General features: G+C 42.4%; 1 protein-coding gene across 3 annotated transcripts in view; it reads left to right on the top strand.

Annotated features, from left to right (window-relative positions):
- The window catches only part of UGGT1 (UDP-glucose glycoprotein glucosyltransferase 1), a 40,988-nt gene extending 30,544 nt beyond the window's left edge, over positions 1 to 10,444 (top strand). For all 3 annotated transcript variants that reach the window (XM_072933126.1, XM_030280425.4, XM_030280427.4), the window contains 11 exons: positions 518 to 603; positions 945 to 1,029; positions 2,034 to 2,122; positions 2,571 to 2,675; positions 3,250 to 3,334; positions 3,895 to 4,077; positions 5,245 to 5,405; positions 5,890 to 6,004; positions 6,253 to 6,369; positions 6,666 to 6,825; positions 7,249 to 10,444. In XM_072933126.1, coding sequence (XP_072789227.1) covers positions 518 to 603; positions 945 to 1,029; positions 2,034 to 2,122; positions 2,571 to 2,675; positions 3,250 to 3,334; positions 3,895 to 4,077; positions 5,245 to 5,405; positions 5,890 to 6,004; positions 6,253 to 6,369; positions 6,666 to 6,825; positions 7,249 to 7,274 — 1,212 coding nt within the window. In that variant the 3' untranslated portion in view covers positions 7,275 to 10,444. The remainder of the gene's footprint in view (positions 1 to 517; positions 604 to 944; positions 1,030 to 2,033; positions 2,123 to 2,570; positions 2,676 to 3,249; positions 3,335 to 3,894; positions 4,078 to 5,244; positions 5,406 to 5,889; positions 6,005 to 6,252; positions 6,370 to 6,665; positions 6,826 to 7,248) is intronic.
- The last annotated feature ends 17,076 nt before the right edge of the window (positions 10,445 to 27,520 follow it).

The raw sequence follows: 27,520 nt of genomic DNA, 5'->3' as shown, positions 1-27,520 counted from the left end.
TTCAGATCTGGAATCTGAAGCTTAGAAAGACTTGAACACAATATTTGAATTTTTAAGTTCTGTAGGGGAGATATCTTTTAACATGTAAATTATGTTATTACTTACTGCTGTAGGTGAATTACCGCTCTGTAGAGCTTCAGAGTCCCTTTAGATTTTGTAGTATAATTACAAATTAGTGTTTTGAAATTCTTTCACTCCTTCATGAAGGCAACCTTTTGCAGGAAAAGACTATGGATTTGCACTGTTCCCATGGGGACAATGAAGACTTTGATCTAACAAATAATGCCAGACCTTTTCAAGCTTCTATCTCTTGGGGAAAACCCAACAATTTTGAATGGAATAATTTCTGGGGCTTTTCTCCTGTTCTCTGAGTTTAAAGCCTTAAAGTCATGTTAATCAACGGGCTTGCAAATAACATTCTAGATATAAATCAGTGAGTCAAAACACATAACTTTAAAGCTATTTTTTCTGCATTTGCATTTTCTGGAAACTGCCAAATATTCATTTCACTTCACAGGGCTACTTCCAATTAAAAGCCAATCCTGGTGCATGGACTCTAAGACTGAGAAAAGGCAGATCTGAAGATATTTACAGGATCTACAGGTAGGTCAGGATAAGAAATTCTTCAGTCTTTTTCTTATAAAACTTCTGAAGTAGATAGGCATTGTGATATGTGAATCTAATGATTCCCTTGCCAAAGTGTGGTAACCTAAACAGCAAATTAGACAGCAAATTACATTTCATACTGAACATAAGTTATGCTAGGTGAAATTAATTAATTTTAAATCCCATTAAGCGTGTTCAAATAAATGTATTTGTTTCTTTGTCATGTCTCAAACCTGTTTTGCAGTGCTGAGGCTTAATACATGTATAAAAATGAGCAGAAGGAATAAAGAACATATTTCTGCTTTGTAGTAAAAGTCAGTATCTTGCTCTATTTTCAGCCACGATGGCACAGACTCTCCACCTGAAGCTAATGAAGTTATTGTTGTTCTCAATAACTTCAAGAGCAAAATTATTAAAGTGAAGGTGAGTTTAAAAATCAGAGGTGCTCTTAAAGAAGCCTGTTTGACCAACAGTGGGGAGAAACTTGGATTAAGGCTTGAAGCTCTCTACCCACGAGCATACACTTGAGGCAGTCTGCACAAAGCTCACCTCACAGTATCAGGGGTAGAGAGCATCATCTCTAGACTTGATTTGGGTTTTTAATACAGGAGAAAATAGGACAAAGTCCTATTCCTTGTGTATGTCCCTGACCTACAATAATACTCACATTTTCCTGACTGCTTATAACTTTAAGAAAAAGCAGTTTTGTATGCCCTATATATATCAAGTAATAAGCAAGTATGTCCATTGAGCCAGCATTTTATCTGTCACAGATAGATTGTATTCATCTGGCAATGCATTTTGTGTCACTCTTGACACAGGCTAGGTGAGAATACATTTGAAAAAAAAAAAGAAAGAAATGGTAAATTACTTATCTACTGTCTCTTAGGGCTGCCTGTCAGGTAATGCTATAGCTGACAAGTTCCAGGAGAATGACTGGTAGATAAGTGATGGCTGTAACAGAGCCACTCACACCTGACACCATTTACTTGTGCTGGACTATTTTTGGGACGTTCTCCCTATTCATGTCTTGTCTATGTATCTGCTTTGGAGTCTCAGTGGCCAATTATACCAGTTAGAGACTGGTGGAATTGGTGTGTTGGTTTTTTGGGGGATGGGGTTGTTGGTTTCTTTGAAGGTTTTTCTTTGCCAGTCTCCATCACTGGCATCCATCTCATTAAACATCTCTTAGAAAAGTATTATAACCATCCAGACTAACATGCCTTTGGTGTCTAAAAGCTCCTTTGCAATCTGTTTGGAAAAAGTCACTGATTACTGAGCTGTTTTCCCAGAGAGCTTAGGTTACCTGTCAGCTCATGGGGTGTGAATCAAGTAGGTAAAAACAGAACCACTGTCAGGATCACACTCCTGACAATATCTACTCAATATGTGGTTCCAACTCACGAAAGCCATGTCATGCTTCACAGGTGCAGAAAAAGTTTGATATGATGAATGAAGATCTTCTAAGTGATGGCACCAATGAGAATGAATCTGGATTTTGGGAATCACTCAAATGGTAAAACCAATTCAGTCTCTTGAAACTGGAAAACTATTTGGCAATACCATGGTGTGTGTGAAATTCCACAGCTGTCTGTTAAGACTACTTGAATTCAGGGCTGTCATTCATTGGACTCCTCTGTCATTCATCTGGGCTCCTGCTTTGCACCTGTTTTTACCTTCCCTTACCCCTCGCCCCCCACTACTTGAGAGCCTGAAAAAATTTTGCTGCACCTCAGCCAGTGCTCTCTCAATCAAAAGGTGTTCATGTCTGAGCTCCTGGACCTTCCCTGTCCTTGTGCACAGCGCTCTGCCTTGGGGAAGGTACCCTGGGCAGCAGGGAATGACACCCAAAACCCACAGACCAGCTGTATTAAAGCAAAAATGTAGCCATTTTCTGTATTTGCAGCCTTTCCTCCAGAGCTGGCCCTTCCCTGTCCTTCACAGAACCATGTTTTTGCTTTCAGGGGATTCACAGGAGGGCAAAAGAATGAAGATGTGAAACAGGATAAAGATGATGTACTAAATATATTCTCTGTGGCTTCAGGACACCTATATGAGAGATTCCTACGGTTAGTTGAGAATTTATAGTCCCAGTGTGCCAAATGGTAGTGTCCCTGCACAAGGAAAAAGGTTACAATCTCCAAGAGGATAAAAAATCCCATTTTTTCAATGCCTCAGAAGTCCACTAGAATCTGCTTCTAGTGTGTCATAGGCACTTTTGCCTGCATAGCATTAGTGAGTTAAAAATAGACTTAGTTTAATAGGTGGTGTGTTGCTGTCCTAAATTTTCTCACTACAATATAACCAGCGTATTGTTAAGAAGTTACAGAATAAGCCACAGTTGCTTTGGAAGAATATGAGCTTCTGTTGTTCTCAAAAGACTGTGAAAGCCAACAGGTTGTATATTCTCTGCCTAGTTAAAATATAGAGATGTTGGGGGTTTAGTAATTTTGTTGATAAAATTAAGCAATTTACACTAGGCTGAAGTTACTCACTTTTTCTTTATGCATGAAGTTCAGTTACCTGACACATAATTGCAAATAATTCAATCATGTAGCCCAGCAATTTGTAATCTATTACACAGCTCATCTTTCACGGGTGCCACTTGTTCCTGTAACAGCTTTAATTTTTTCTTTTTGATAGCATAATGATGTTGTCTGTGCTGAAACACACCAAGACTCCTTTAAAGTTTTGGTTTCTGAAGAACTACTTATCACCTACATTCAAGGTTTGTTACTAATTAGAAATTTATTTGGTGGTGGGGGGAAAGTGCCACAAGCTGCTTCCCTCTCCATTTCCCAGTGCTGCACCAGCATCATTGGCTAAACCTGAACTCACCCAAAGCTGGAGAAAGCCTCACAGATGGGAATGTCAGCTGATGTAACAGTGGGCCAAGTTTTCTCATTAAAAAATTCTCCCAATGCTCTTCTCTCATTTTACGTGCTCCCACTTACACTGCTTTGTACTCCCCTAAATAATTGTCCCATCTGTGAATTTTTATTATTTGAGTAATGCATTCTCATCTGTGGATCACTATGAAATGGCTCATAAGGAACTGTGTGGACAAAAATGCTGAAATAATTAGTTGCCTTTACAATTTGTATTGATTGTTCAGCTTGGACCTCAGTGTTTTGTGTGAATTAAAAATGAAACTAATTTTCTCTGTGGTATTTCAGTTTCTGAAGTTCTGTGCCTTAGACTGAAGTCTGTCTCTTGTAATGTGCTTTTCTTTTTCCTGCAGAGGAACAAAGAACTGAGATAAGCTGCTTTTTTCTCCTCCCTCTGCAGGAGTTCATCCCATACATGGCCAAGAAGTACAATTTCCAGTATGAGCTTGTCCAGTATAAATGGCCACGCTGGCTGCACCAACAAACAGAGAAGCAGCGAATCATCTGGGGTTACAAGATCCTCTTTCTAGATGTGCTCTTCCCATTAGCTGTTGATAAAATCCTCTTTGTGGATGCTGATCAGGTAACACAGAGGCTGGAGTTACTTGATCTTTTTTTTTTTTTCCTTTTTTTTTTTAATAATAAGTTCTTGAATACCATTTCCATATTGTTTGGAAGGATTGCAAGTCTGAGCCCTTCACAGGCATGACTGGAGGTTGATTCTGTAATTATGGCATGCTTCACTGAGGGCTGGGTTTTGTGCCTGTTTCCACAAGATTGGTTTTGTTGGCCTGTCTTTTACTGTTATCTGGTTCCTCATTCACTCACTGTGATTCCAGCTAGCTTGCCAGATAGAGTCTCATTTCACCCTTCCATTTTTGCAGTTCAGTCTGTTCTCCCAGCTGTAGAACACTTACCACAGACAGTATTTCCTAAGTCACCAACCACTCTGGCCTCCCAGGCCCCTGCTTTTAGCTTGGCCACATCTGAGTGGCTTTCAGAGGAGGAGAAGGCAAATCCCTTGTGCACAAGGCCCTGTCCTGCTGCAAGGCAAACAGGACTGGAAGGATTTGTATGTGCCCACTCCTCAATCCTGGGTGGAAAGGGCAGGAAATGTGCACAGTGACAACTGCCAAAACTACTCTCAAAAGTACATATGAAATGAGAAGTACAGATTATCAACAAGTGAGTGTAAAGCACGTGCACAGTGTGATGCCATGCCAGGTCAAACTGAAGCTGAAGGATCAGTTAGGAGAGATTTCCAGCTACCCAGTTGTCATTTTAGACAGTTTGTTTCTCTGCTTGTGAGAGATACTAAGGCATTTTTTTCCCATTAGAGTGGTATTTTTAAAGTTGTGCTAGTGCCACATCTGTGTCAAAAAGACATTAAAAAGCTTTCATCCCTGAAGGGTCTGCAGACACTGAAGAGGAAGGGATACCAAGAATCCCAGTTAATGTACAGTGAGAATTCTTACTGCTTATTAAGAAACAATTTTGCACTTCAGCTGTCAAACCACCCCCCAATCTGCTTATTTTGAAGCTCTATTTTATTTGCTCCAGCTCTGAGGGCGGGGAAGATAACACCTTTTGTGTTGTATTTTTGTACTACTTACACATAATGCAAAATTACTATCAGGTAATTCTTCCTTTATGTGTTTGCTCAGTTTGAATTAAATCCTGTACAGCATTTGCAAATAACCCTAGAAGGGCAGGCTCCTAGAAATGAAAATAAAATGTCCTTTCCCTTCAGATTGTGCGCACAGATCTGAAAGAATTGAGGGATTTGAATCTGGATGGTGCTCCTTATGGATACACCCCATTCTGTGACAGCCGAAGGGAAATGGATGGCTACAGGTTCTGGAAATCAGGATACTGGGCAAGTCATTTAGCTGGAAGAAAATACCACATCAGGTATGAAGAATTCTTTTTTTTTTTTTTTTCCAAAATAGAGGGGTAAAGTTTTTGTGGCTACTTAGACTTCAGCAGAAAACTAGCTGAGGTATGCAGCACTGCATGAACCACTTGTTGCTTCCTGTTGCCCTTCAAGGTTCTGTAGCCAATGAAGCACTAGAGACACTGAAGTTATTTTCAGTATGCTGCAACTTTAGAGATGAAGAACTGAAGTGTTAACTAGCAGACATCTTCCTTTGTTAATAACAAATGTTGGAACAGGGACTGCATGACAGCAAAGCTAAGACAGATTTGTTGAAAATTCTTTTTCGTGCATGCCATGACTTTGTTAGAACTGCTTTCCTCCCTTGTAATAGATCATAGATGTGCTGCCACTCTGAGATTATTTTAGGGTATTGTGTCTCAGGGGTCTGGTGGGGCTGCAGAGTTACCCCCAGTGTAATTGCTAATTGCAGTCATTATTAATTGCATAATCTCCACGTAGTGCTCTGTATGTTGTGGATCTGAAGAAGTTCAGGAAGATAGCAGCTGGAGATCGACTCAGAGGACAGTATCAGGGCCTGAGTCAGGATCCAAACAGTCTGTCCAACCTTGATCAGGTATGTTTTATTGTGTTTGTTTTGTTTTACTGGGCTATGGTGTCAGATTGGGACTTGGGATTTCCCCAGAGGTCTTTGTTTGGAATGGGATGAGATGAAGTGTTGATTCATCACTTTATATTTGCACTGGGAAAAAAGAAAACTCTTACAAAAGTTGACCTTCACAATACTGTTAGTTTGGTAGGGGGGTTGCTCCTCCTATCCTGCACCCTATGGAAACAGCTACTAACTCTTACTCTGCACAACAGGATTTGCCAAACAACATGATTCACCAGGTACCCATCAAGTCCCTCCCCCAGGAGTGGCTGTGGTGTGAAACATGGTGTGATGACTCCTCGAAGAAGAGAGCAAAAACCATTGATCTGGTGAGTGCAGGATGATTCCCTCACTCTTACAGCACATTAAAATACAGCAACCAGTTTTAGAGGCACTTCCCTCCCTCAGCCTGTACCAGTACTTGCACATTTTCAGCACTTGAGTTTTTTCCATTAGCTTATGTGTTTCTCTTATCTGGAGGAGTGGCATTATTATGAATTTGGAAAGAGACTTTGCACTGTTCTCTGGCTGAAGTACAGGCAGGTGTTGTTCAGCACCAGCAGATTGATCCCTGCACCTCTGGTGAGTGCAGAAACCTTTTGTAGCCTGACTGTTCTGTTTGCAGTGTAACAACCCAATGACCAAAGAGCCCAAGCTGCAGGCAGCCATGAGGATAGTTCCAGAATGGCAGGACTATGATCAAGAAATCAAACTGCTCCAGAGTCAATTCCAGAAGGAAAAAGAAATGGGAACACCAGCTGAGATGCCAGGACAACACACACATGGTAATTTTTCTTTCTGTACTTCTGTGACTTTCTCTGTGCCTGTTGGTCTTGTGCTGTGTCCTCCCTCTCTCGCTGTGAGCTTGTACTGTGCACAGGGCTGAATGAGGGAATGAGGCTGAATTAAACCATCATGGGATGGAAGGAACTTGCTGAGCAAGTCTGCTGTAATTTAACCTAATTCTGAAAGACAGAGAACAGATTTGTTCCAGTTCTGTAAAAGACCCTCACTGTTCCTGTAATTTTATGAGCTTGGCCTTTTCTTAACCCTTAAAGAAGTTCTGCTACACACTGTGGGTGAGAATTGTTCTTCAGGCACTGGTACCTTGCAAAGAACAAGTCTTGGGAGGCTATCCTGATTCTCAAACCAATCTGCCAACTGAGGCAGCTCAACCTGAGTGCTCATTTTTCTCTCCTCTTCTACAGATCCAGCAGCACATGCGGAATTATGATCCATGGAGACAAATTCAAGTTAGACTCTTTCATAGACAATTTTTATATTGAAAGCTAGGTTTTTTTCCCGATGTGTCTGCAAAACTACTGAATAATTGAATGGGATGATGTATGCATTTCTATTACTTGCCTTTGGGTTAATTTCTGCATATGAAATAGGATCTGGATTGCTGGAATTAGCATTACTGGTGTTTTGCACCTGTGGTGGAGATGAAAGACCCCATGATGGAATTTAGTGTTTCAGAAACAAAACTTCACAATCCACCAGAAGAGCCAGAGCCTGTTCCTTCAGCTGTTGCTGCCTCCACCACTGATGAAGCTCCAGTTTAGCCTCAGATCTAACTTGAGAGTCTGGGAATTGCAGACATACATCCTAACCTCATCTGATGGACATAATTTTTCCAGGTAACATTATAAAGGTCTAAATTATGCCTTGAATTTGGGACACTGTTTCATCTTCAGGTTTTCAAACAATTGAAAATACTTCTTGGATTTGTTCAATCTGCCCTTGATTTTGTAACAAAATCAGCATTATTTTGATTTTCTATTTTCTGTCTTCATTTATTGCCCAACTTTTGATGGTTTGACTTAATGTAAAGCTACCAGAATCTATATAAAAGCCCATCCAAATGCAAATGCCTAAGTGAGCGGAACACAGAATTTGGCAGCTGAGGTCATCCTAGCTCTATGACTTGAATCAAAGTGCCCTCCCTCCCTCCTGCTCCAAGTCTACATCAGTCTGCAAAACTGGTAGGGCCTTACTCTTGCTGTGGTTCACTGATTCATGAATGTTTTTTTGTTTATGAAAAATCTGTGGAAGCTTGGAAGTTTATCATCATGTAAAATTTCATTAACTTTATTTTTCTTCAAACAGAGATGTTGTCACATCAATAAAAACTTCAGAGTTCTTAGGTCTTAAGCCTTAGTTCCCACTTTGATCATCCTTTTTGCTTGCACACATTACAGTCCTAATTTGATTTTGGAGTTTCTGGATATTTCACTTGCATTTGTTTTCATTCTGTGCATAGACAAGGAGGTCTCTTCTTGCAAGGATTAATTACCCTGGGCTAGTTTTATCATTCATATTCATGTCTTCATTTTGAAAGATGCTGCTGCTGCCATAGTTCTGTACTATGAAAATACCATTTGAAGAAAGCCCTCAAATCCAGTTTCCCCCATTCTGTAGGGTTATTAGTCTGCTCCCTGTAACTCTGAGGAGCTGAAGATTTGAAATGTAAGAACTAAAAGGAGATTTCTAGTACAAAATATAGTCACCTATGCAGCTTGAGAAATCCGAACTTTTTTGGTTTTTGTGCCTCCCTTGTTTTCATACAGATAAATGTTTTGTGCTGCAAGACCTTCAACCCAATAATCATATCTCATTATAAGAATATTGAAATATTCTTCTGGAATTGCTGTGGTATAAATCGTATCATGTTTTGGAGGAATCTGAAAGAAGACATGAGTTGCAGTGTTTAAACTGTTCAATAGTCTGACTTAAGAGAAAAAGCAGCTCTTCAGCCAGCTGAAGGAAGGGTCCAAACTCTTTAAAAGAGTACATAAGAGCAACTTATAGTTTATCAGCTTAGGTATTTCCCACTTTGTGGGGTTTTAAATTCAGATAGTCTGTCTGGTGTCTCTGGAAATTACAGGTGAGGTGCCTTATGCTTCCCATCAAAACTGCTTCACTTAAGGATAAGCAGACTTAACAATAGCAGCATTTCTTTCTAGTGTAAGAAACAACATGCCTGCCAACAAACGAATTCCATGTGATATCAGCCTTTTTTAAATAGCTGAGAGAGTACAGGTAAAGTTGTCCTTTCTGTCTTGAGTTACAAATCACTTCAGCCTTGCTGGAGCACATGGAGTGGCACAGGAAGAAGTGGGCAGCAGCTGCACACCACAATTCCCTCCAGGGATGGATGGAGCAAGAATGTGCTCATGCCCTCAGAACAGGAGCAGCTTTCTGTGAAACAAGGCCCTTTCCTCTCTAGAACCCTATTTGGCTTGTTTTTTCCTCCCAAATTATATTAGGAGCCACAAGACTGAAAAAAAAAAAAGCCATCTCTTAAATTCAGCACATTTACAATGCTTTGTTGAATATGAAAATACTTCTAAATTAAATGTCAGTTACAATTGTGTCTTTTAAATATGTTCCTTCATTCTGATAGATAATGTATGTACTGGAACACCCACACTGCATTTTTTTTTTAATTATAAGATTTAGCTGGCTATGAAAGATATTTTTGTTGTCTCCATTTAACAGACACCATACTCTTCATTTTTATGAAGAAATAAAAGTCATCTAACTCACAATTGATACAGAAAGAAACCAGAAACATACTGTGAGATTCTATACCTTTGCAGTACTTGTAAGAGTCCTGTAGATGTTCTCAAATACAGTACAAAATGCTCATGGTATTGATCATTCTGAATGTGAATTATTCCCATTTTTTCTGAGAAGCTGCTATTTACTTCCAGCCAGAAATGACAATCAAAAAGAGAATAATCACTTCTTTTGGATCTGTGCATATGTTTGCTCTTAGATGCTCAATGGGGCCTTGAAAGACAAATAGTTTGTCACCCCCATGTAGAAAGCATCTTGGAGTGAGGTGCTTAATGAAATAGAGCTGCTGCTGATCATATCACTGGTGGCCTGGTCCTGTGACTGTAAGAGTGGTGATAATTACAAAATAGGGATTGCACTGTGGTTTTGCACCCCTCAGATTAGAAAAGCCACTTCTGGGGCAGAGTGATGACATTGTTCCCATCTCTGGCTACAAGCAGCTTGACCTCTTGGTGAGGAGTTCACACTTGAGAAATGCCCTGTACTTTTATCTTAAAAGGAAGATTTCACTGCCTTACTAAAAAGCAAATAGCAAAGAAATGAGACTTTTAGCTATATGGGGCTATTATAAAGAAAATGAAAGGGACATGTACAAAGCAGTAAATACCCAGTAACAGTCTTAGGAATCAGAACATTTTTAAATTATGACCTGGTTTTACCCGAATTTTCTGTAATCTGTTCAAGAATATTGCATAACTCTGTGTGGCACCCATCCCAAGTGCCCCAAGGTATGGGGAGTTCTCTTTACTGAAAGGCACTGAGATCACAGTGAGTTTCCCTGAACAACAAGATCCAACATAATAAAACCTCTGCTGTTCTTTACCCATGTCTCTCCTGTCAATTGCTTTGGGGCAGATAACTGAGGTTTTAATAGTGTTCCTTGGAGTACATTTTGCACTTCTTGGATGCAAGTGTTGGGATGCTGTTGAAAAGCTAGAAGGGAAAAGGAGGAAAGAGTTCTTCCTCCCAGCCAGTCTTTTTAATCATGGTATTTGAGTAACCCCATAACTTCTGTTAAGCAATAGGAATATTTTATATAAATCTACCTTTTAGGTATTTTTTTTTAACTCTACCTACTGCTACTTAAAAAGAATTTTTCTGTGTCAGCTTTTTGTCATTTCTTCATTTGATTTGGTTTTACACTGATACTTCACAGTAAGGACTGGGAAAGTGATTCTCCAGAAATGCTTCCAAGTGCAGAGGCGTGTCTGAAGTTCTTTCAGAGTTGAGAATGAATTCCAAACTCCTATGGGACTCTCAAAGCCTCTTTACCAGAGCATCTTTATTAATCAAACAGCTATAAAATGGACAGCTTGACACAGGAAACCCAGCTGAATGCTACAGAGACATGCACTTGACTGTTTGAACTTGCTCAGGTTTGGCAAATGAGACCAAATCCTAGGAGACAACTAAAAGGGAAAGAGGAAGCAGCCAGAAAGAATAAATACACATCATATGCCTATGACCTCAACAGGATTTTGCACTCTTCCCCTTTTGCTTTTTGAAGTACCTATTTAAGCATGTAACTGTACATACTGAATGCTGAAGAACTGATCACCCTCCACCCCAAAAGAGCTGCATAAATGAGAAAAATTCTGATGGGGAAGCAGGGAGCGGGGATGCAAAAAGTAGTTTTGAATCCTTTTTTAAAATAAAAATTTAAAAAATTGTATTAACCTGAATACGACAGGTTTCTTTGATGTGCAAACTGTCCCATTCCTTGCTGGTTTGCTGGGTACCATTTAGGCTCTTTCTGTGGAAGATACAAAGCCATACAAGGGCAGGCAGCACTTTGTCTACAGGTGAACAAATCACCTGGCTACGAGCTGCTCTTCCTGCCCATTTCCATGTATTTTATTTTAAAAGGATGATCTTACTGCCTTACTAAAAAGCAAATAGCAAGGAAATGAGACTTTAAGATTTTTCTTTCATTTAGCTGTATGGGGATATAAAGAAAATTAATACTTGTGCTGACTTAACAAGATGAAAAGTCACTAAAATGCACTTCAGAGTCTGACAGCACCAGTTGTGCTGCCCTTATCCCCAGGGCTTGGACACAGGGACAGGGATAACCCATGCCATTGTCCCGTGCACACTGTGCTAATCCTGAAGTGATCCTGCTCCCAAATTGCTGCTTTGGCCCAAAGAAGGCACACCTGGCAGTTCCTGTGCACACAAAAACGTCCCCGAGTTCAGCACACAGCACAGCAGCACTCTCAGCTGTGCTCTGGCTGCTGCAGCCCTTCCTGCCCCATCCCCAGGGACTCCTTGCATGCAGCCAGCCCTGCCTGGATGAATAATGAATAAATCCATTAAATCCACTGGATTTAATGGATTTAATCCCATCCCCAGCAAACAACTGCAGGCTGCAGCACAAGGAAACCCTTGAGCCATACTTCTGGCTGAAGTGCTGCAGGCTCTGCCCAGCTTGCCAGGTCAGCCCTCCCACCACTCCTTGGTGAAGGTGCCCAGATCGAGGGGCAAACCCTCAGTGAGGATCCAGAACCAGCCCTCAGCAGTCCTGGAACTGCTCTCCAGAGCTGCCCCTGGCTCACATCGCAGCAGCTGCAGCTGGCCAGAACACATCTGCACGTACTGTGCCCAGCAAGTGCAGCCTCATCTGCAGCCACTGCAGAAATGCACACAGGGAAGGGGTTAAACCTGCACCCTCTGCAAGCAAGCCTCTCCAGTCTGCCATGCCAAACTCAGCAATGGCCACAAAACCACAAAAATGGGACACAAAGCACAAGGTTCCTCCAGGAACTGACCTGCCCAGAGCAGCCTTGGAAGTCACCACAAAAAATTCATTCTGACACTGGATTTACGCTTCATGCTCCCACCCTGGCTAGCAGTGACAGTGTAAATATCCCAACATTCAAAGCTTCCCACAAGGAAATTCCTCTCCATTTACTCTACTTACCTCCTCTTTGCCACTGAAGTGTCTTAGATTGGAAATGGGGATGAGTGTTTTAGTCCCTCTGTCAGAGGTGGGGCAGTTCTCTGCTGCTCACTGCACAGTTTTCTTTATCTCTTCCACAACCAACCCTCCCTCCAGGAGATCTCTGCTGTTCATGGCCACTGAGTGTCCCTGTATGGCTGAGAAAATTCCATCATCCATGGGCAGATGCTCTGCCCAGGGGAGGAGCCAAACATTCCTACCTGGATCCAATCTGACCTGGGAACGGCACAGCAGCCTTTGCCCCCTGCATTCCCAGAGGAGCAGCTTTCTTCCCCACTGCATCCCCAGAGGAGCAGCTTTCTTCCCACTGCATTCCCAGAGGAGCAGCTTTCTTCCCACTGCATTCCCAGAGGAACAGCTTTCTTCCCACTGCATTCCCAGAGGAGCCCAGACCCATCTCCCCCAGCCCTGGAGCTCCAGAGGAAAACTCCCCCCTTGTGCAGGATCCTGCTCCAGCAGAAGCACAGCTGGCACTGCAGGAGGGCTGAGCCACCCTGGGATGGGACTGCTGCCACCACCCTGACACACAGGGGGACAGGGCATGTTCTGATTCTGGCAGTGTCCAGGCTATTTTTTTTTTTCTTTGCACTATGCATTTGTATGTTTAAAATTTTCCTAGTAAAAAACTGTTATTCCTATTCCCATATCTTTGTCTGAGAGCCCCTTAATTTCAAAATTATAATCATTCAGAGGGAGGGAGAAATTTTCCATTTCAGGGGAGCCTCCTACATTCCTTCAGCAGACACCTGTCTTTTCAAACCAAGACATATTCACCCAACTATGAGTACTGCTTATGGATTATACCATACAAATGGATTTTAAATATAATATATCATTATATATATTATATATAATTACAGATATATTATAGATCCATCTCTTTGGAGTCAACATATGAATGTTCTCTAACTTAAAGACTTCTCCCCCAATCTCTTTCTGACTGCAGCAAGGAGCTGCCTGCTCCTTGGAACCCAGGTAATGGAGCAGCATTCCTTAACTGGGACACTGGGAAAATCACTGCTGCCTAGCAGGGTTTATTGCTGCCTAGAGTTTATTAAGACCATTGCAAAGAAAGATTGCTTTATTCTTGGAACACATTGAATTTGTTCCTTATTAGCCAGCTCGGAGATTGGTGAGGAATGAGAGCAGCGTTCCTTCTGTGTGAAGCACTGGAACAAAGAACTCTGCAATCCACCTGATTTTGGCACAGCAGGCTCCTCTCCTGCTCCTGGCCAGCAGGAAACAGGATCACAATTCTCCTCCTCTCACAAGTGTTGCCACACCTGAGCACAAATGCACCTGGAACTCGGAACCTGGGAAGGTGGATTTGCTGAGGATCTGATGAGCCTGCAGGGTGTGGGGTGTGTGAAGCCCTCCCTGGCAGCACCACTGGCAAAGCCAAGAAATGCTTGACCTTTTCCAGCTCACAGAGGGGAGAGAGGAGGACCAGGACATGCTGAGACCTCTCAGCTGCCTCAGCAGTGCCACAGCTCAGTGCTCTCACCCAAGGCTGCTGTATTTCTCACCTTTCCACCTGTACTCAGCTTTTGGCTTCCTCCTAAAAGATACAGCAGAACAGACAACCTCTTTCTGTCCTTAAAATTAATTTTCAGCACTAAAGGAGGCTGTTTTTTTTTCATTCCTCTTTTCTGGGGAAGATTCCACCACATATCCATCTCCTTCCTCTGCTGGAAAGAGCTGCTCTCAGCTCTTGGGCTCTTATTCTCCAACCTCTTCCCTCCATCTAGGAGTTTATTTACTACAATAAATATGCAGTAGGTACTTCCAGACATCAAAATATTTCCCTTAGCCTTTAGACTGTTTTCTTGATAATCTCTCCTTTGCTTGGTTGAGTGTTTTAAATTTTTTTTTTTAAATAAATAAAATTAAAACTTGGCACCAGAACTGGATAAATTCAGTTTCATCAACACTGCATCAAGAAAACATGTTTATGTGCATGTGTATTTCTGTATATCCACCCTCATCCTCTAAGTATTTTTGCCTTTTTATACCATCAAGCTCCATAGGAATCCCAACCCAACCTTCTGAGAATTCCTTATGAACTTCTTTGTCCACAACAATCCCCAAACCTCCTTGTTGACTCAGGAATTCAGCCCCTCTTTCCTGGAAGTCTTTGTGTTTCATATTCCTAGACGTGCACTTTCAAACTTGCCAAGTTACCAAAAGCTTTCTGTGGTTCCCCTGCAGAGAGAGGCCTCAGGATTTTGTGTGTGATTCACTGCTGCTCAGCAGCTGCCACCACAATTGCTTCCAGACCTCCAGGAAAGCACCAAATAGCACAGGGGGAAAGAATCTCAAACATCTTTTTGGTAGGGATTCCCACTAATTATTACTATTAAAACTTTGCTAACCAGGTTTTAATTCTTTTAACATTAGCCCCAGCAATACAGTAACATTAAAAAATAATAATATTAATCTATTAATAGAAAATATATAACATTTTAATATATTACAGTAACATATATCAAAGTACAAGAAACAAGGATTTTGTGAACTGTTTATAACTACACTCAGTGTTGCTATTATCCCAAACCTGTAATTCCTCAAAGTTACACTGCTTTCACAAGAATGATGTCCCATAAAAACCCCCCAAGAATAATTTTAGCTCTCAAGGCACCCCTGATCTCCCAGGAGCTTCCCTCTGGTTTCAAATTCATGTTTGGACAAGGAGCTCTTTCTGAGCTTCTCTGAACATGTGCCTTGTCTTCCATAGTTTGTCAAAAACCAACTTCATTGGGTCAGTCACTCCTCCAGCCATCTCTGCAGACTTTCTAAATACCAGCTACTGAGTGGTCCCTTTACAGAGCTCTTAAAATAGCAGCTACTGAACATCCACTGCACCAGACTGATGGAAGGTATCCCACTAGAGGTGATATTTTAAAGATTTTACATGCAGCACATGCATACCTATTGCATATCCTCCTTTTTATTCAAACTATTTTGCCATCTTCACCTAATAAAGCTTAATGAGTTAGGAACATTTTCCCAAATGTTCTGCTGCTTGTCCTTAAATTAAACTGCTTTAAGACATGCTCAGGATTGTGTTTTTTTCTCTTGGGGAAATAAAGCTTTATCTCTGCTGGCACCCACCAAGGCCAGTTAGCAGTCCTGCTGACTGAGTTATTCCTGCTCCAGGAATGTGCCTCTAACTCTGGATGGAGCCACACTGGTGGGATTTTCTGGGAAAATTCACTGCTGCTGCTCTGTTCAGATCTCTGTAAGAACACACTGCTCTGTTTTCACACACCATTCCTTTGGGGTCTTTCAAAAAAGCCCCAGAAATAAATGTCTGCTTTTGCCCTCCTGAATCTTGTGATTATTTATCCCAGCATCACTGACTACTGGTTTGAAAGGTCTCACCTGAGTCCCCAAGGCCAGTACCTTGATACCACAGCCACTTTTGCAGAATTTCATTCCCAAAAAGTATCCAAATCCCATGAAATGAGCTGGGTTTTCACTCTTCCCCCCCTGCTGCTGGGAAGCTGTTCAAACCTCCCCATGGTCAGTGCTGCAGATCATCCATTTGCCCAGCTCAGCTTACACGTAGCAATGTGTAACATTATTTTGGAGCATCACATCAACATTTCCCCTCACATCAACCTCTGACTTAAAATTTACAGCTTTTTTTTTTTTTTTTTTCCTCTGTGCCACCATCCCTCTCTGAAAAAGGGCAATCAACCCCCCTTACAAGGGTCAATTAATTTCTGACTGAATAAACCAGCCAGGTTCTTTAAAAAAAAAAAAAAAGTGATTTTATAGTAGGTGACACAATTTTCTGTTGGAAGCTGGCCACTCAGAATCACAGTGAGGGAGTTTTTAGCAGCGTGGTACTTTAATTAAGATTCTTAAAAAAGAATTCTGGGTGTACTGCACAACAATCCAGATGCTCTGAGCTGTAGATGGAGCACTTGCACTGCTTTGAAAATCCACAAGTGCCTGCTGACCCCTTCCTGCAATTTCCAGCAATTTTGAAAGTGGGAATCTGCGGCCTTCCATGAAAAAAAAATCCAAAAACCTCCACAAACGTGCCCCACTGTTGCACTGACATAAACACAAGCAATGAGTGGCAGCTCTGTGGAGTACTGATCACTCACTAGAGTTGCTGCTATTATGCTACAAGGCTCTTCAATTAAACTTAAATATAATTACCTTGAAAAGGTCTCAGTGCTTCCAGGAAAAGGAGCAGCCAAACATATCAAATTCTGGACCTATTGGGGCTGGGTTTTAATTTGTTTTGCTGTGATTGGTTGAGGTTTTTTTTTTTTTTTACTGTTTATTAAGAATAAAATAAAGTGAAACTGGTATTTCAGTTACCACCAACTTTCTAGAGCAAATCATGAGCCAACACAGAGACTTTGCACTATGTTGAGGTTTATTTGGTCCACTGCCTTGTATCACAGCTATCACAAGCTCTTTGAGAGCTGGCAATAAATCTTGTAGAAGGTAATTCAGAAACACCTGCATAGCTCAAGAATCATCTTCCTGCCTCCTCCTTTTCTGGCAGAGAGGACTCAGACTGACCTTCTTATAGGAAGATCCTATTTCCAAGAGAAGCTCTTGTCTCACATCCCACTCAGAGAAACATTTCTGCCTGCATAACATTAACACCTAAGAACTACCATAAGGTTTAAAATCAAATGTGTACTTTTCAGTCTTTTATTCTGTTCACTGATACAACCAATAAATTTGATTTCTTTAAAGGGTGAGCACTGGATATCCAGAGGGTGTTGTGAATGTGTGTCCCCCCCCTGTTCTGTGCTTGCAGAGCAGCTGAGAGGATGCAGTGACTGAGTCACAAAATTACCTGTTACCATCAGAGGGGCACAGGGAGCTGAGGAGATGCTCTGGCCACACTTCGAAACACTGAGTTTCCACATTTTGCCAGAGTTTCCAAGCCTTTCTGCTTACTTCTTTTGGACAAACCCACTGAGGAGCAAGATGCAATCCCTTTCCTCATTGTCACAGTTCCTGCCTTGCTTGTCTTCCCTCCACCAGAGCTGATGCATGAAAAATCTCTTGCCAGCTCATATCCGTGGAATAATAAATGTACCTGATCACTCTGAGTTGCTGATCAAAGCAAGAACTGAATTCTAAAAGCAGAAATGTGATCTGAAGACAGTCAGCCCCATCAAGCATAAACTGAATATTTTAACATCTGGAAGTTGATTTTAAAAGCTCTTCAGCAAAGGCCAGGAATTTCATCAAGGAATGAGGTATTAAAAGGCTCTTACTACAGGGACCCAACTTGGCAATCACCTAAATGCTGCCCAGCTCCTTTGCTCACTGCAGTTACACAGGGCTGCAAAGCTTTCATGTCTGTGCAGCAGAGAACAGGAGAGAAGCTGCTCAGACCGGTGCACCCCAGCACTGACCAGTGCACCTGCACCACAGCCAGTCTGAGAAATTCATCTGCTGCCAGCAATGTCACAGATTTAGAGGAAGAAATTAATTACTTTAGGCAACAAATCCCCCAGTCACTACCCTACAGCAGCCACGGAAAAATCAGGACTTAAAAGAAATACTTGTTTTTTCTTACTTCATGTTTAAGCCCAGTATGGAGATGACTCTGAGATACAAACTTTTCATGCCATGGTATCCAATCCACACTCAGACCCAAACTTTCCTCTGTTTGGATCTACAGCTGCCCAGATGGGGAGGGAGGGGACAAGGAGCCTGGAGCAATGCAGGAATCTGCAACTCCAAATGTCTTTCCAAGACACGGAATTCTTAGCTCACCTGTGCTCACCAAGAAGAGGGGAGTGGTTCCTCAAACTGCCTCCTAAGCTTTGTCCAGCAAGAGTTCTGAGGTTTCAGACACTCAAAAAAACAAAATAGCTCTGCATGCTGCCAGTTTGTTTGCCACAGGTAAATAATTGACGAATTACTGAAATCAGTAGCCAGGCTACTCTGATAATCGAAATCCAAAACACAACCAGAAGGAAGAGAAAGAATTAATTCATCATCTAATTATAAAAGCAGCACACAGCCTTCTCTAACTAATCTAGTAGGCAAGTGATCAAATAAAAACAAGCACAAGTACTGAACTACAAAGACAGAAAAATGAACCAAAGAAACCCACTACTGCTGAAATGATGAACTCATGACCTGAAAGCAGATACATTATTTATTTCAACTATTTATGTCCTTTTTTATTCCCTTTTGGCTCTGATTTGCTGTCACTGGTGTGTTACAAGGTCATTAATAATGCATAGCAATAAATAATATATCCAGAGTCACACCAACTGAATTTTGTTTGTAACTATGGCCCTGTGAGCATCTTGAATTTATTATACTTGGAGCCTTTTCTGAATGGTGGCTAAAACCTGTACACACAGACTAGCTCAAACCTATAAAACAACATTTTGAGCTAAATTCTGGCGAAAAAGCAGACATGGAAGTAGTCAGTTGTTGGTTACAGCCCAGACAGCTGCCAGGAGGCATGAACTGAGGCACCAGAACCTTGGCTAGACAGTTCCATACAAAACACCTCCTCTGTCCTTCAAACAGCCTTTTGGATCCACAACTTGCAAGAACATTTTCAACTGTTTGTCACAAAGAAATGCACACCCACACCAGCCATAAAATCCAGCAGCTTGCATCACCTCCTGCACTTGAGATGGAGTTTTGTGGGGCTGAAGAATTTCTCTGGAATGCAAGAGGGGCCATTCCTTCAAAGCCTTACTTCACAGAGCATCACACAGCTTCAGTGTGAGCCTGGGGCAAAAAGGAGCAGCCCAGAACACAGCCCAGGGAGCGACCCATGGCAGCACAGAGTGAGCTCCTCAGCAGCTCAGGACTCCTGAAAAAGCACTTTTATAGGAAAAGGTAAAGCCAGTATGGGGAGCACCATTTCCATTGGTGCAAGCAGCAAAGTGACCATATTTACGTATCCAGAACCAAAAGAGAAGCTCAGTATGTAACAGGAACACAAAACAGAGCCATTCTAGCTTTAGAAAGGCGAAATCTGGATTTTAAAACAAAACAAAAAAACCCAAGAAACCACCAACCCTGCACTGTACTAATGCTTTTTACTGTTATGAGCAAAGTAGTAAAATATAAATCAATGCATTCTGAACATCTCACTGTGAGTAAACTGCACGATGGAGTAACACAGGTACAATCTGAGCTGCACCTATTTCAAGTATTGTCCCAGGGAGAGCTGCTCCCAGCCCTTCTCCTTTCACCCACTGCATTAACCCCACACCTGGAAAGCAAATAGGTTCAGCCAGCTGCTCTGATGAGAATAAATGTTTAGAGCAGTTTTTTCTTTTGGTGGGGTTGTTTTTACCAGTCCAAGTTTCCAAATGTGCTGATTCTAAGGTCACATCATCACTGTGTACAAAAAAGTGGGAGCACATGAATTTAAAAAGAAAAAAAGAAACAAAAAAGCCTATCTGTAGTGGAAGGGCAGAGATGGGACTAAGCTCATTTTTCACAGCTGCTGAAAATTACATAAATTAGATGCAATGTAGAAGCAAACCTTTAAAGTAAAAGCAAGGAATTAAATGAAGCAATCCTGTAGTTGTTATGAGAATACAAATGAACTTTCTGATGCCTGATCCAAGTCACTGCATTAACAACTCCTACCTCCATTGAAGCTGTAAATAAGCAGCCTAGAAAAACTCCCTTTATATGTGTTCCTCTGGTGTCATGCAATATATTCACATTCTGAGTATTTACTTAGCAGTCCTCACCTATTTATGATCACAATGCAGATCTGCATCAAGTCTCTGATGGGAAATGCAGACAGACTCCTAAGCTGTCACTGAACTCTGAGTTAATTAATGAGGAGGTGAGAAATGGAAACACCAAGCACGAGACTGGCAAAAAACTTCAAACTTAACAATTATGACACAGCTGCATCAGTGTGCAGAAACAATATTTATTTGGGCAGCTTAAAAGCAAAGTAACTTAACAGAAATCCAGGGTCCTGACCCTGCTTTAAGGTCAGCAGAAAAGGAATTTTGACTGAGATAACCATTGCTTATCTGCAAGGAGCTGAGTGCTGCATCACCAGGCAGCAGCTTTTCAAGCATCTCCTGAGAGCAGCCCCAGAACAGGTGTCCATTTTCTGTTATCACAGAGCCTGCAGCAAAAACCAGAGCTCAGTCTAATCAGCAGTTCCAAGGTAATAATTCCACACCACTTGGCTGAAGCAGAACTTCACAGCTCATCAGGTAACAAGTGGAAAAAATCACTTTTGTCCTGAATTAGTTTCTTTTCCCCTAGTGAAGATACCATCAACCCCCCTGTCACCAGGTATTATTGGAGGCCTGTTTAGTGTAGAGGCCATGCACAGGAAGAGATTTCATCACAGAGCTCAACTCTGACATTGAGCAGTGGCCACAAATTCTCACTTTCACTCACCAGTGCTTGCTGAGATTTGGATATCCAACATTATGTGTAAAGCCTATCCTTAATGCAGGCCACAGACATGGTCTGTGTGCAATAAATGGAGAATGTGCTCACTTGTAACACAGCAAATATAGCCCAGGTCACCTCTGGCAGCCTGGAGATCACCCTGCAGGCACAGAGACACCTCCCTGATCTCCCTGAGACCTTCCCATCCTGTGGTGGCTTTTCCTACAGTCCAACCAACAGAAAGATGCTCACATAAAATACTTCAGACAAAGCCCGTCTGCCTTGGAGGTTTGAATCCCTCTGTTAGGACAGGGGCAGGTTAGGAAACTCCAGGCAAACCTTTCTGAGCTGCAGGGACCCCCAGCTCCCCTCCCTGAGCTCCAGGGACCCCCAGCTCCCCTCCCTGAGCTCCAGGGACCCCCAGCTCCCCTCCCTGAGCTCCAGGGACCCCCAGCTCCTGCAATCCCTCCCTTGGCAAACAGCACGAGGAAGCACAGCCTGATCTGAGCACAGCTGGGTTAGCCACAGTCTTCAATAAAGTCATTGATCCTCTGGGATCCCTGCAACTCTCAGCAGTGATCTTTTTTATGTTTTTCAACCTAAACCAGTCACATTTAAAGTGACAACGCTACCCATGAAGGTGCAAATTAGAAGTGCAGTCCTGCAAGGAGCTGTGTCACAGCAAAGCCACCCAGCAGTACCACATCAGCAGCTGTGCTGACATCAAAACACCCTACCCTGGTTATTCTGACATCCCAGTCTGGTGAGAATTCCACTGATTCCAAGATTCACAGAGTTACTCAACACAAGCCTGTTCCCTGTGCAGCTAAAGCATGCCATATGGTGGCACACAATGATCTTGAAAAACTTGAATTATTAGCCTTAAAAAAAAAAAAAGAAAAAAAAAAAGGAGGATTCCTGATGCTCTAGACTGTTTCCATACCAAAGGCAGTAGCCAAGCAGTGGCTTTTCTTCTATTCATATCCAAAACCAGTAGAGAATATGCAGAAAAAAAGATGCACAGTAAATTCCCTGAAAACTAGCTGCAGTTCTAGCTTGTCTCTGTAACACTGGCACCTCTATTACCTCTTAATATGGTGCAGGAAGTCCAAAGCCACGTGTCTGGTCAGGCTCCTGTGGGCATCAGCATCCGAGGGAAGTCAGGGCATTGTGGGCACCAGAGAAAACCCCAGACTCCAGCTAAGAGAGAGGATTTGCTAATTCCAGCCTCTTCCCACCCATCAAAGAGGAGCAAATTTCTTGCAAGTGCTACAATCTCACTATGGGGTTTGGCTCCACTGGCAGAAAAAGTGAATGTAAGAGCCAAGTTTTCAAACCTAACATGGAACGTCCTGGAGATCTGCATGCCCTTGGGTGGAGCTCAAAGAGCTGCTCTTGCCAGTCTAGGAAGGGATGTCTGTGACCTGCCCTGTTCTATCCAGAGCTATGGAGGGGCAGGTTTTGCACAGAGTGAAACCATTCCTGAAAATTTAAACAGCTTTTGGATCAGGACCCTAAATTCTAGGGAACATAAAAGCTTGTTTCAGACTGGGTAGGAGAGCAGAAGTCAGAATGCCACGAAAGGGTAAGGAGAAAAAAACCTTCCTAAACCCTGGTCTGTGAGACCTGGCAACGCTCACGTGGTGTGCAGAGACACAAACTTTTCCAAGAGAGCTGCAGGGAACAGCACCTAATCCTGCAGTGTCCTGTGCACAGGATCTGAGCCCCCTTTGTGGAGCTGCCCCACAGCTGAGCTGCATCTTCCTATGCAGACCATGAAGTTCTAGTGCTTTACTCAGGCTTTGTGCTCTGCTCTGTGCAGAAGCATCACACCACACTGACCAAGTGTTTCAGACAGCTCAATATAGAGATGGTTTTAGAATCTCATCCTCAGCTCCAACCTGCTTTCTCATCCCTCCCTGGTGGGCCAGGTTCCCATGGCTCTGTGCTCCTGAGTACTTCAGGTGATGCCTTAGGATTTCAGCTTTTATATTTTTCATCTATTTGCAACCCTGCAGTTCTTTAGTGTATAGCTCTAAACTCCACACACAGTGTGAGCTGCTGCTTTCCCATTTTGGGCAGACACAGCAATTCCTCTCCAGGCCTGGAAATCAAGGACACCTCACTGCCTCAGGCCCCAAGTAATGTAAAACTAAAGTGAGTTGGGGGGAGCAAACCTGGGGTCAATGACTTTGTTACCTGAAGCTGGAATTGGAAGATGAACCCCCAATATACAAATGGACCAAACTTATAAAAGTGTGAAAACCTGTGAGCCATGGTCCATTTTTGGGTGCCACCCCTGGGGGGCTTCATCTGCCCAAAACGTACCTGAAGGCCATTCAATAAATAGAACTGCTTTGTGTTCCCTTAATTTTGTCTGGCCTCTGCTTTTAGGTAGCCCCAAGAGGCATCACAGGAGCAGTGTCACAGCTGCTCAGCAGCTCACGGATGGGCAGACAGGCTTCCAGACAGGTCACTTACTCCAGCTACCTTTAAACACTCTTTTCCTTCTTCCTGCTCCCTCTTTTCTCAGAGCAGAGCCGTTTTCCTGCCTCTGGGGCTGCAGGGCAGGGAGGCAGCCAAGTGTGCACACATCCAGCAGCTAACTGGGCGTGATTCCCTCTGGCAGTCCTGTCAGGACTCTGGTGTTTGTATCCATGAGATGTCACTCTGGGAAAGGTTCTTACACCTGTTCAAAGCCCCTTCAGAATTCACAACCAAGAAATATTCATTACAACCCGAAAGTCTTTTCATTTCAACCCTCATTCCTGGCTGATTTTTTTTTCTTTTTTTTGAGAGGAGCCCAAGATAAAAGTTGGCTGTGGTCTCCCACAACAATATATGCATGTTTCCCAAAAAGCCAAAAAAATTTCAAAGTCCTGCAGCAAAGTGCATCATGTCTCACCAGCCTCAGAAAACACACAGTTTACCACAAAGCTCTCTCCGAGCAGCAGCCTACAAACTGCTCCTGTGGGAAACTCCCTGACCTGGAAAAGAGGTTACTCCTTGGAATTCCAACCAGAGGAGATCACTTTCCTTCTCACCAGCACACTTCTGAACAGAGAAGCATGAGTAATTTCTCATCTCTCTTTTCCTTTTAAAGCATGCTTGCAGTTGAGCAGGATGCTTTAAGGAGTGAACACAAGGCTCTGTGTTTTCAAGTCTGGCAACAAGCAGGCACAAATACTTCCTCAGGCCTTCCAGGGAAAAGCCCCGAGTTACATTTGTGAGCCTTCAGCAGGAACAGCCTCACATGAAGCTGGGGGAAATGCTCTCAAATACATTCCACATGATGGCTTACCTGATCTGCAGAGCAGGCAACGAGCCATAACTAAATATTTCACAAAACACACGAGCACTTGCTCATCACTGTGTGTGGAAGGAGTAGTTCCTTCTCAACTGTCACTTTCGAAAGCAGGAACTGTCTAATCCTTACTTAAACCATGACTCCCTTTCTCTCCCACAAGAGAGACTCACTCTGCTTTTCAGAAAATTCACATATTTCCCTGATTTCTGTGTGAATTTTTTAGAGGAGAGTCAATGTGGGCTGGAAATTCTTTCAATTCTGCATGCTGTGCCAAGTCTCAAAGAGTAGAGCAGGGGGTAATTAAAAGGAGCAGATAATTTTGACTGAAAGGCAACGAAACACGAGCTTTGAAAGGAGGGGAGAAGGATTCATTTGCAAGAAGCTGTGCTAAAAAACTCAAAGTAAGCAGGTAGCTTGCAGCAGGATAAGGTGCTGTTGAGTACAGTGGTTACTGTGCTGGACATGCTGCTAGCTGCACTGTTTGTGTACCAGAGCAGGTTCATGGCCAATCTCTCACTTCTCCATTTGCAATTCAAAAGCAACCCAGGTCTGGCTCCCCAAACCTTCAGTCAGCAGCCAGGAATGAACAGAACTATTGAAAACAGTCCATACCTGCACATGGGCTTGAATTCTCCAACAAAAATGTGGAAACAATCTACTTTTCTGCAGTTTTACAAATAAAACTCTTTGCTGCTGGGGCTGTTCTAATTTCTCAGTTTGATTTCTAGAGCCTCTCTGTTGGAGTTCTGGATGTTGAGAATTTTAGACTTTCTCTGCTGACAGACTCTGACTCTCAGGAGAACATTGCATTTGACCTGAGGCTGTGGAGAAGGCTTCCAAAATTGATTGAGAGCACTGAGATTACATGTGCGTAATTTGATTAGAAGTGTGTAATATCAAATGGTAGAAAACTTAGAGTTTGGTGTTTTGGAATATAATAATATATATGAAACACCTCTCCAGCTCTCCCACAGCCATGCTGCCCTCTCATACCCACATCCATAGGGGAGAGCTGCAGCCCACAGCTTCCTCAGGCTCCCACCTTCTCCTTCCTTCCCTTTCCTCAACTCTTCCTCCTGTTCTGCAGGGTATTCCAGCTTGTTTCCCTCAGACTGTCCCCTGGCACATCCCACCCCCTGCCCAGATAACAACGTTCACCTTCCTTGAAGTCACTCAGGTTCAGGTCTCCCCCTGCCTTGCAGAAAAGCAACCCAAACGCACATTTGAAGAGTTGGTCCACAAGTTTGTTTCTACCAACTTACTAAAATCACACCGTAATGTTTATAAAACAGATAGCTGGATTTGGGGCAATTGTCCAACTATGCTGTATCTGTTACCTTCAATTTCAGGATATCAAAATTATGTAAAAATAAAAAATTTAAATACCTACATTCTTCACCAGCCTTATTAGCTTTCCATCCTTAGTATATAGGAAATTCTCTGCTGCCTAAGGATCTAAAAAAACTTCCAAACCAAACGCTCAACCCCCTCAATGAGAAAACCTCCTGCCAAATTGTTGCTGGCAGCAAAGTGAGAGGCAACATTAACTTTTTACACCACACTTGTGCTCGTTCTTCAAGCCTAGCTGGCCCTAGCAGCGTTAAGGGGTCTGGAGATGCAAACCAAGGAAATGTTTTGGTTGTTATAGTGGGTCAGTGTTTCTGGACTGCACACAGGACAGATGATGAAGCGTTTGCAGACTTGGAAGGAAGATTTCTCTGTGGAGAGCAGCTGCTACTCAAAGTTGATTTCCAGTTCCCTCAGACATCCCACCTTTTAGAAAAGACTTAATCTATAAAATGAAAGTCCCCTTCCAATCCTACCAGAGCAAGCAGTGAACAGCCCCACAGACAGAACCCTGGATCTATCCAAGCAGTGCATCTGCTTGTTGAGAGTGGAGAATTTACTGAGAGAATCTTTGCAGATTCTCAGTTGAGAATCTGCTGAGAATTTGAAACTTTCTCTGCTGAAAGGCACAGACCCTCAAGAAAATACTACACTTGACCTGAGGCTGTGGAGAAGGCTTTTAAAATTGAATTATAAAACTGGGATTGTGGGTGTGGAGTTTGAATAGAAGTGTGTCACATCACATGGTGGAAAACTTAGAGTTTAAGGTTTTAGCAAAAAACCTTAAACCTCTATAAAGCTTAGATGGAGGTTTTAGGGTGGAGGCTGGTCCTTCTTCTCCATGGGTTTGGGTGGTATTTTGTAATTGGACAGAAATGTCCACAGTGTGGGACACGAGGGATTAGTTATTGGGTTAAAAGTGAAAATAATCTAGGTGTCATTTCTTAATTGGATAATTTAACCTTAAAATACCTTGCAGAGAAAGGTTGTATCAGATATTACTTCCAATACTTCAGCTCAGCTCTCCCAACAAAATCCAAGGGAAGTCCAGGCCATCCTCCCCCAGATTCTCCTGACAGCATAGAGAGCCCAACCTGTGCATGTACCCTTAGCATGGAGGAGTTTTTACAAGTGGAAACTCCCAAATGTATTTTTGGAGCAGCTCTGTGACTGGAGAAGAGACCCTAACATCTTCTATCTAGAGTGTCAATCAGACCTCATAATTTTCTGGGTCTAACTGACCATGAAAGTCTGTAGTAGTTAAAACTCCTGAAGCTGTAGTTTCAAATCTTTACTTCTGTGGAATAAAGTATAATCCTGGAAAGTTTTTACTCAAAGAAAATAAACTAGTATTTAAAAAACTTAAAAACTACAAAAACCCATAAAAACTTTACCTCATAACATGAGAAAGTTTTGAGAGAAGAGGCAGAACAGTCCATCAGGAGATAATAATAAATCTGACAAGGAATTGTAGGATTAATGACAGAACTTCACTATATTAGGAAAAATGACTAATTAACTTGTGATTCATGCACCCTAATGGAGCTTGAGAGCCCCATCAGTGTCATCAAATCATTGTCCCCTCAAAATCATGGCTCATTGCCTGCTCTGTAGATAAGGAAAGCACGATAGGGTAACCAGGCATTTAAACAGGATTACAATAATATTAAGGAGGAATTCTGTATTTTTACATGCCCCAAATAGGCCAGTTTCAAAAATACTTTAAGGAAAATATTTTGAAGTTAGTAGCATTCACATTTTGGAGGGACTAAATGTAAATTTGACAAGAGGCAGTTTTTATTTATTCTCAATGAGACAGGGCTGCAGGTCCTTACAAGGCTGACAGTGAGAAGCTCCTTTCTCACCTTCCCATTAAAATCATGGATGATGCCAGAGCCCAGGG

The sequence above is a fragment of the Taeniopygia guttata genome, chromosome 9 (genome assembly GCF_048771995.1).
Source record: "Taeniopygia guttata chromosome 9, bTaeGut7.mat, whole genome shotgun sequence".
Lineage (NCBI taxonomy): Eukaryota > Metazoa > Chordata > Aves > Passeriformes > Estrildidae > Taeniopygia > Taeniopygia guttata.
This window is presented reverse-complemented; position numbering and strand designations above follow the sequence as displayed.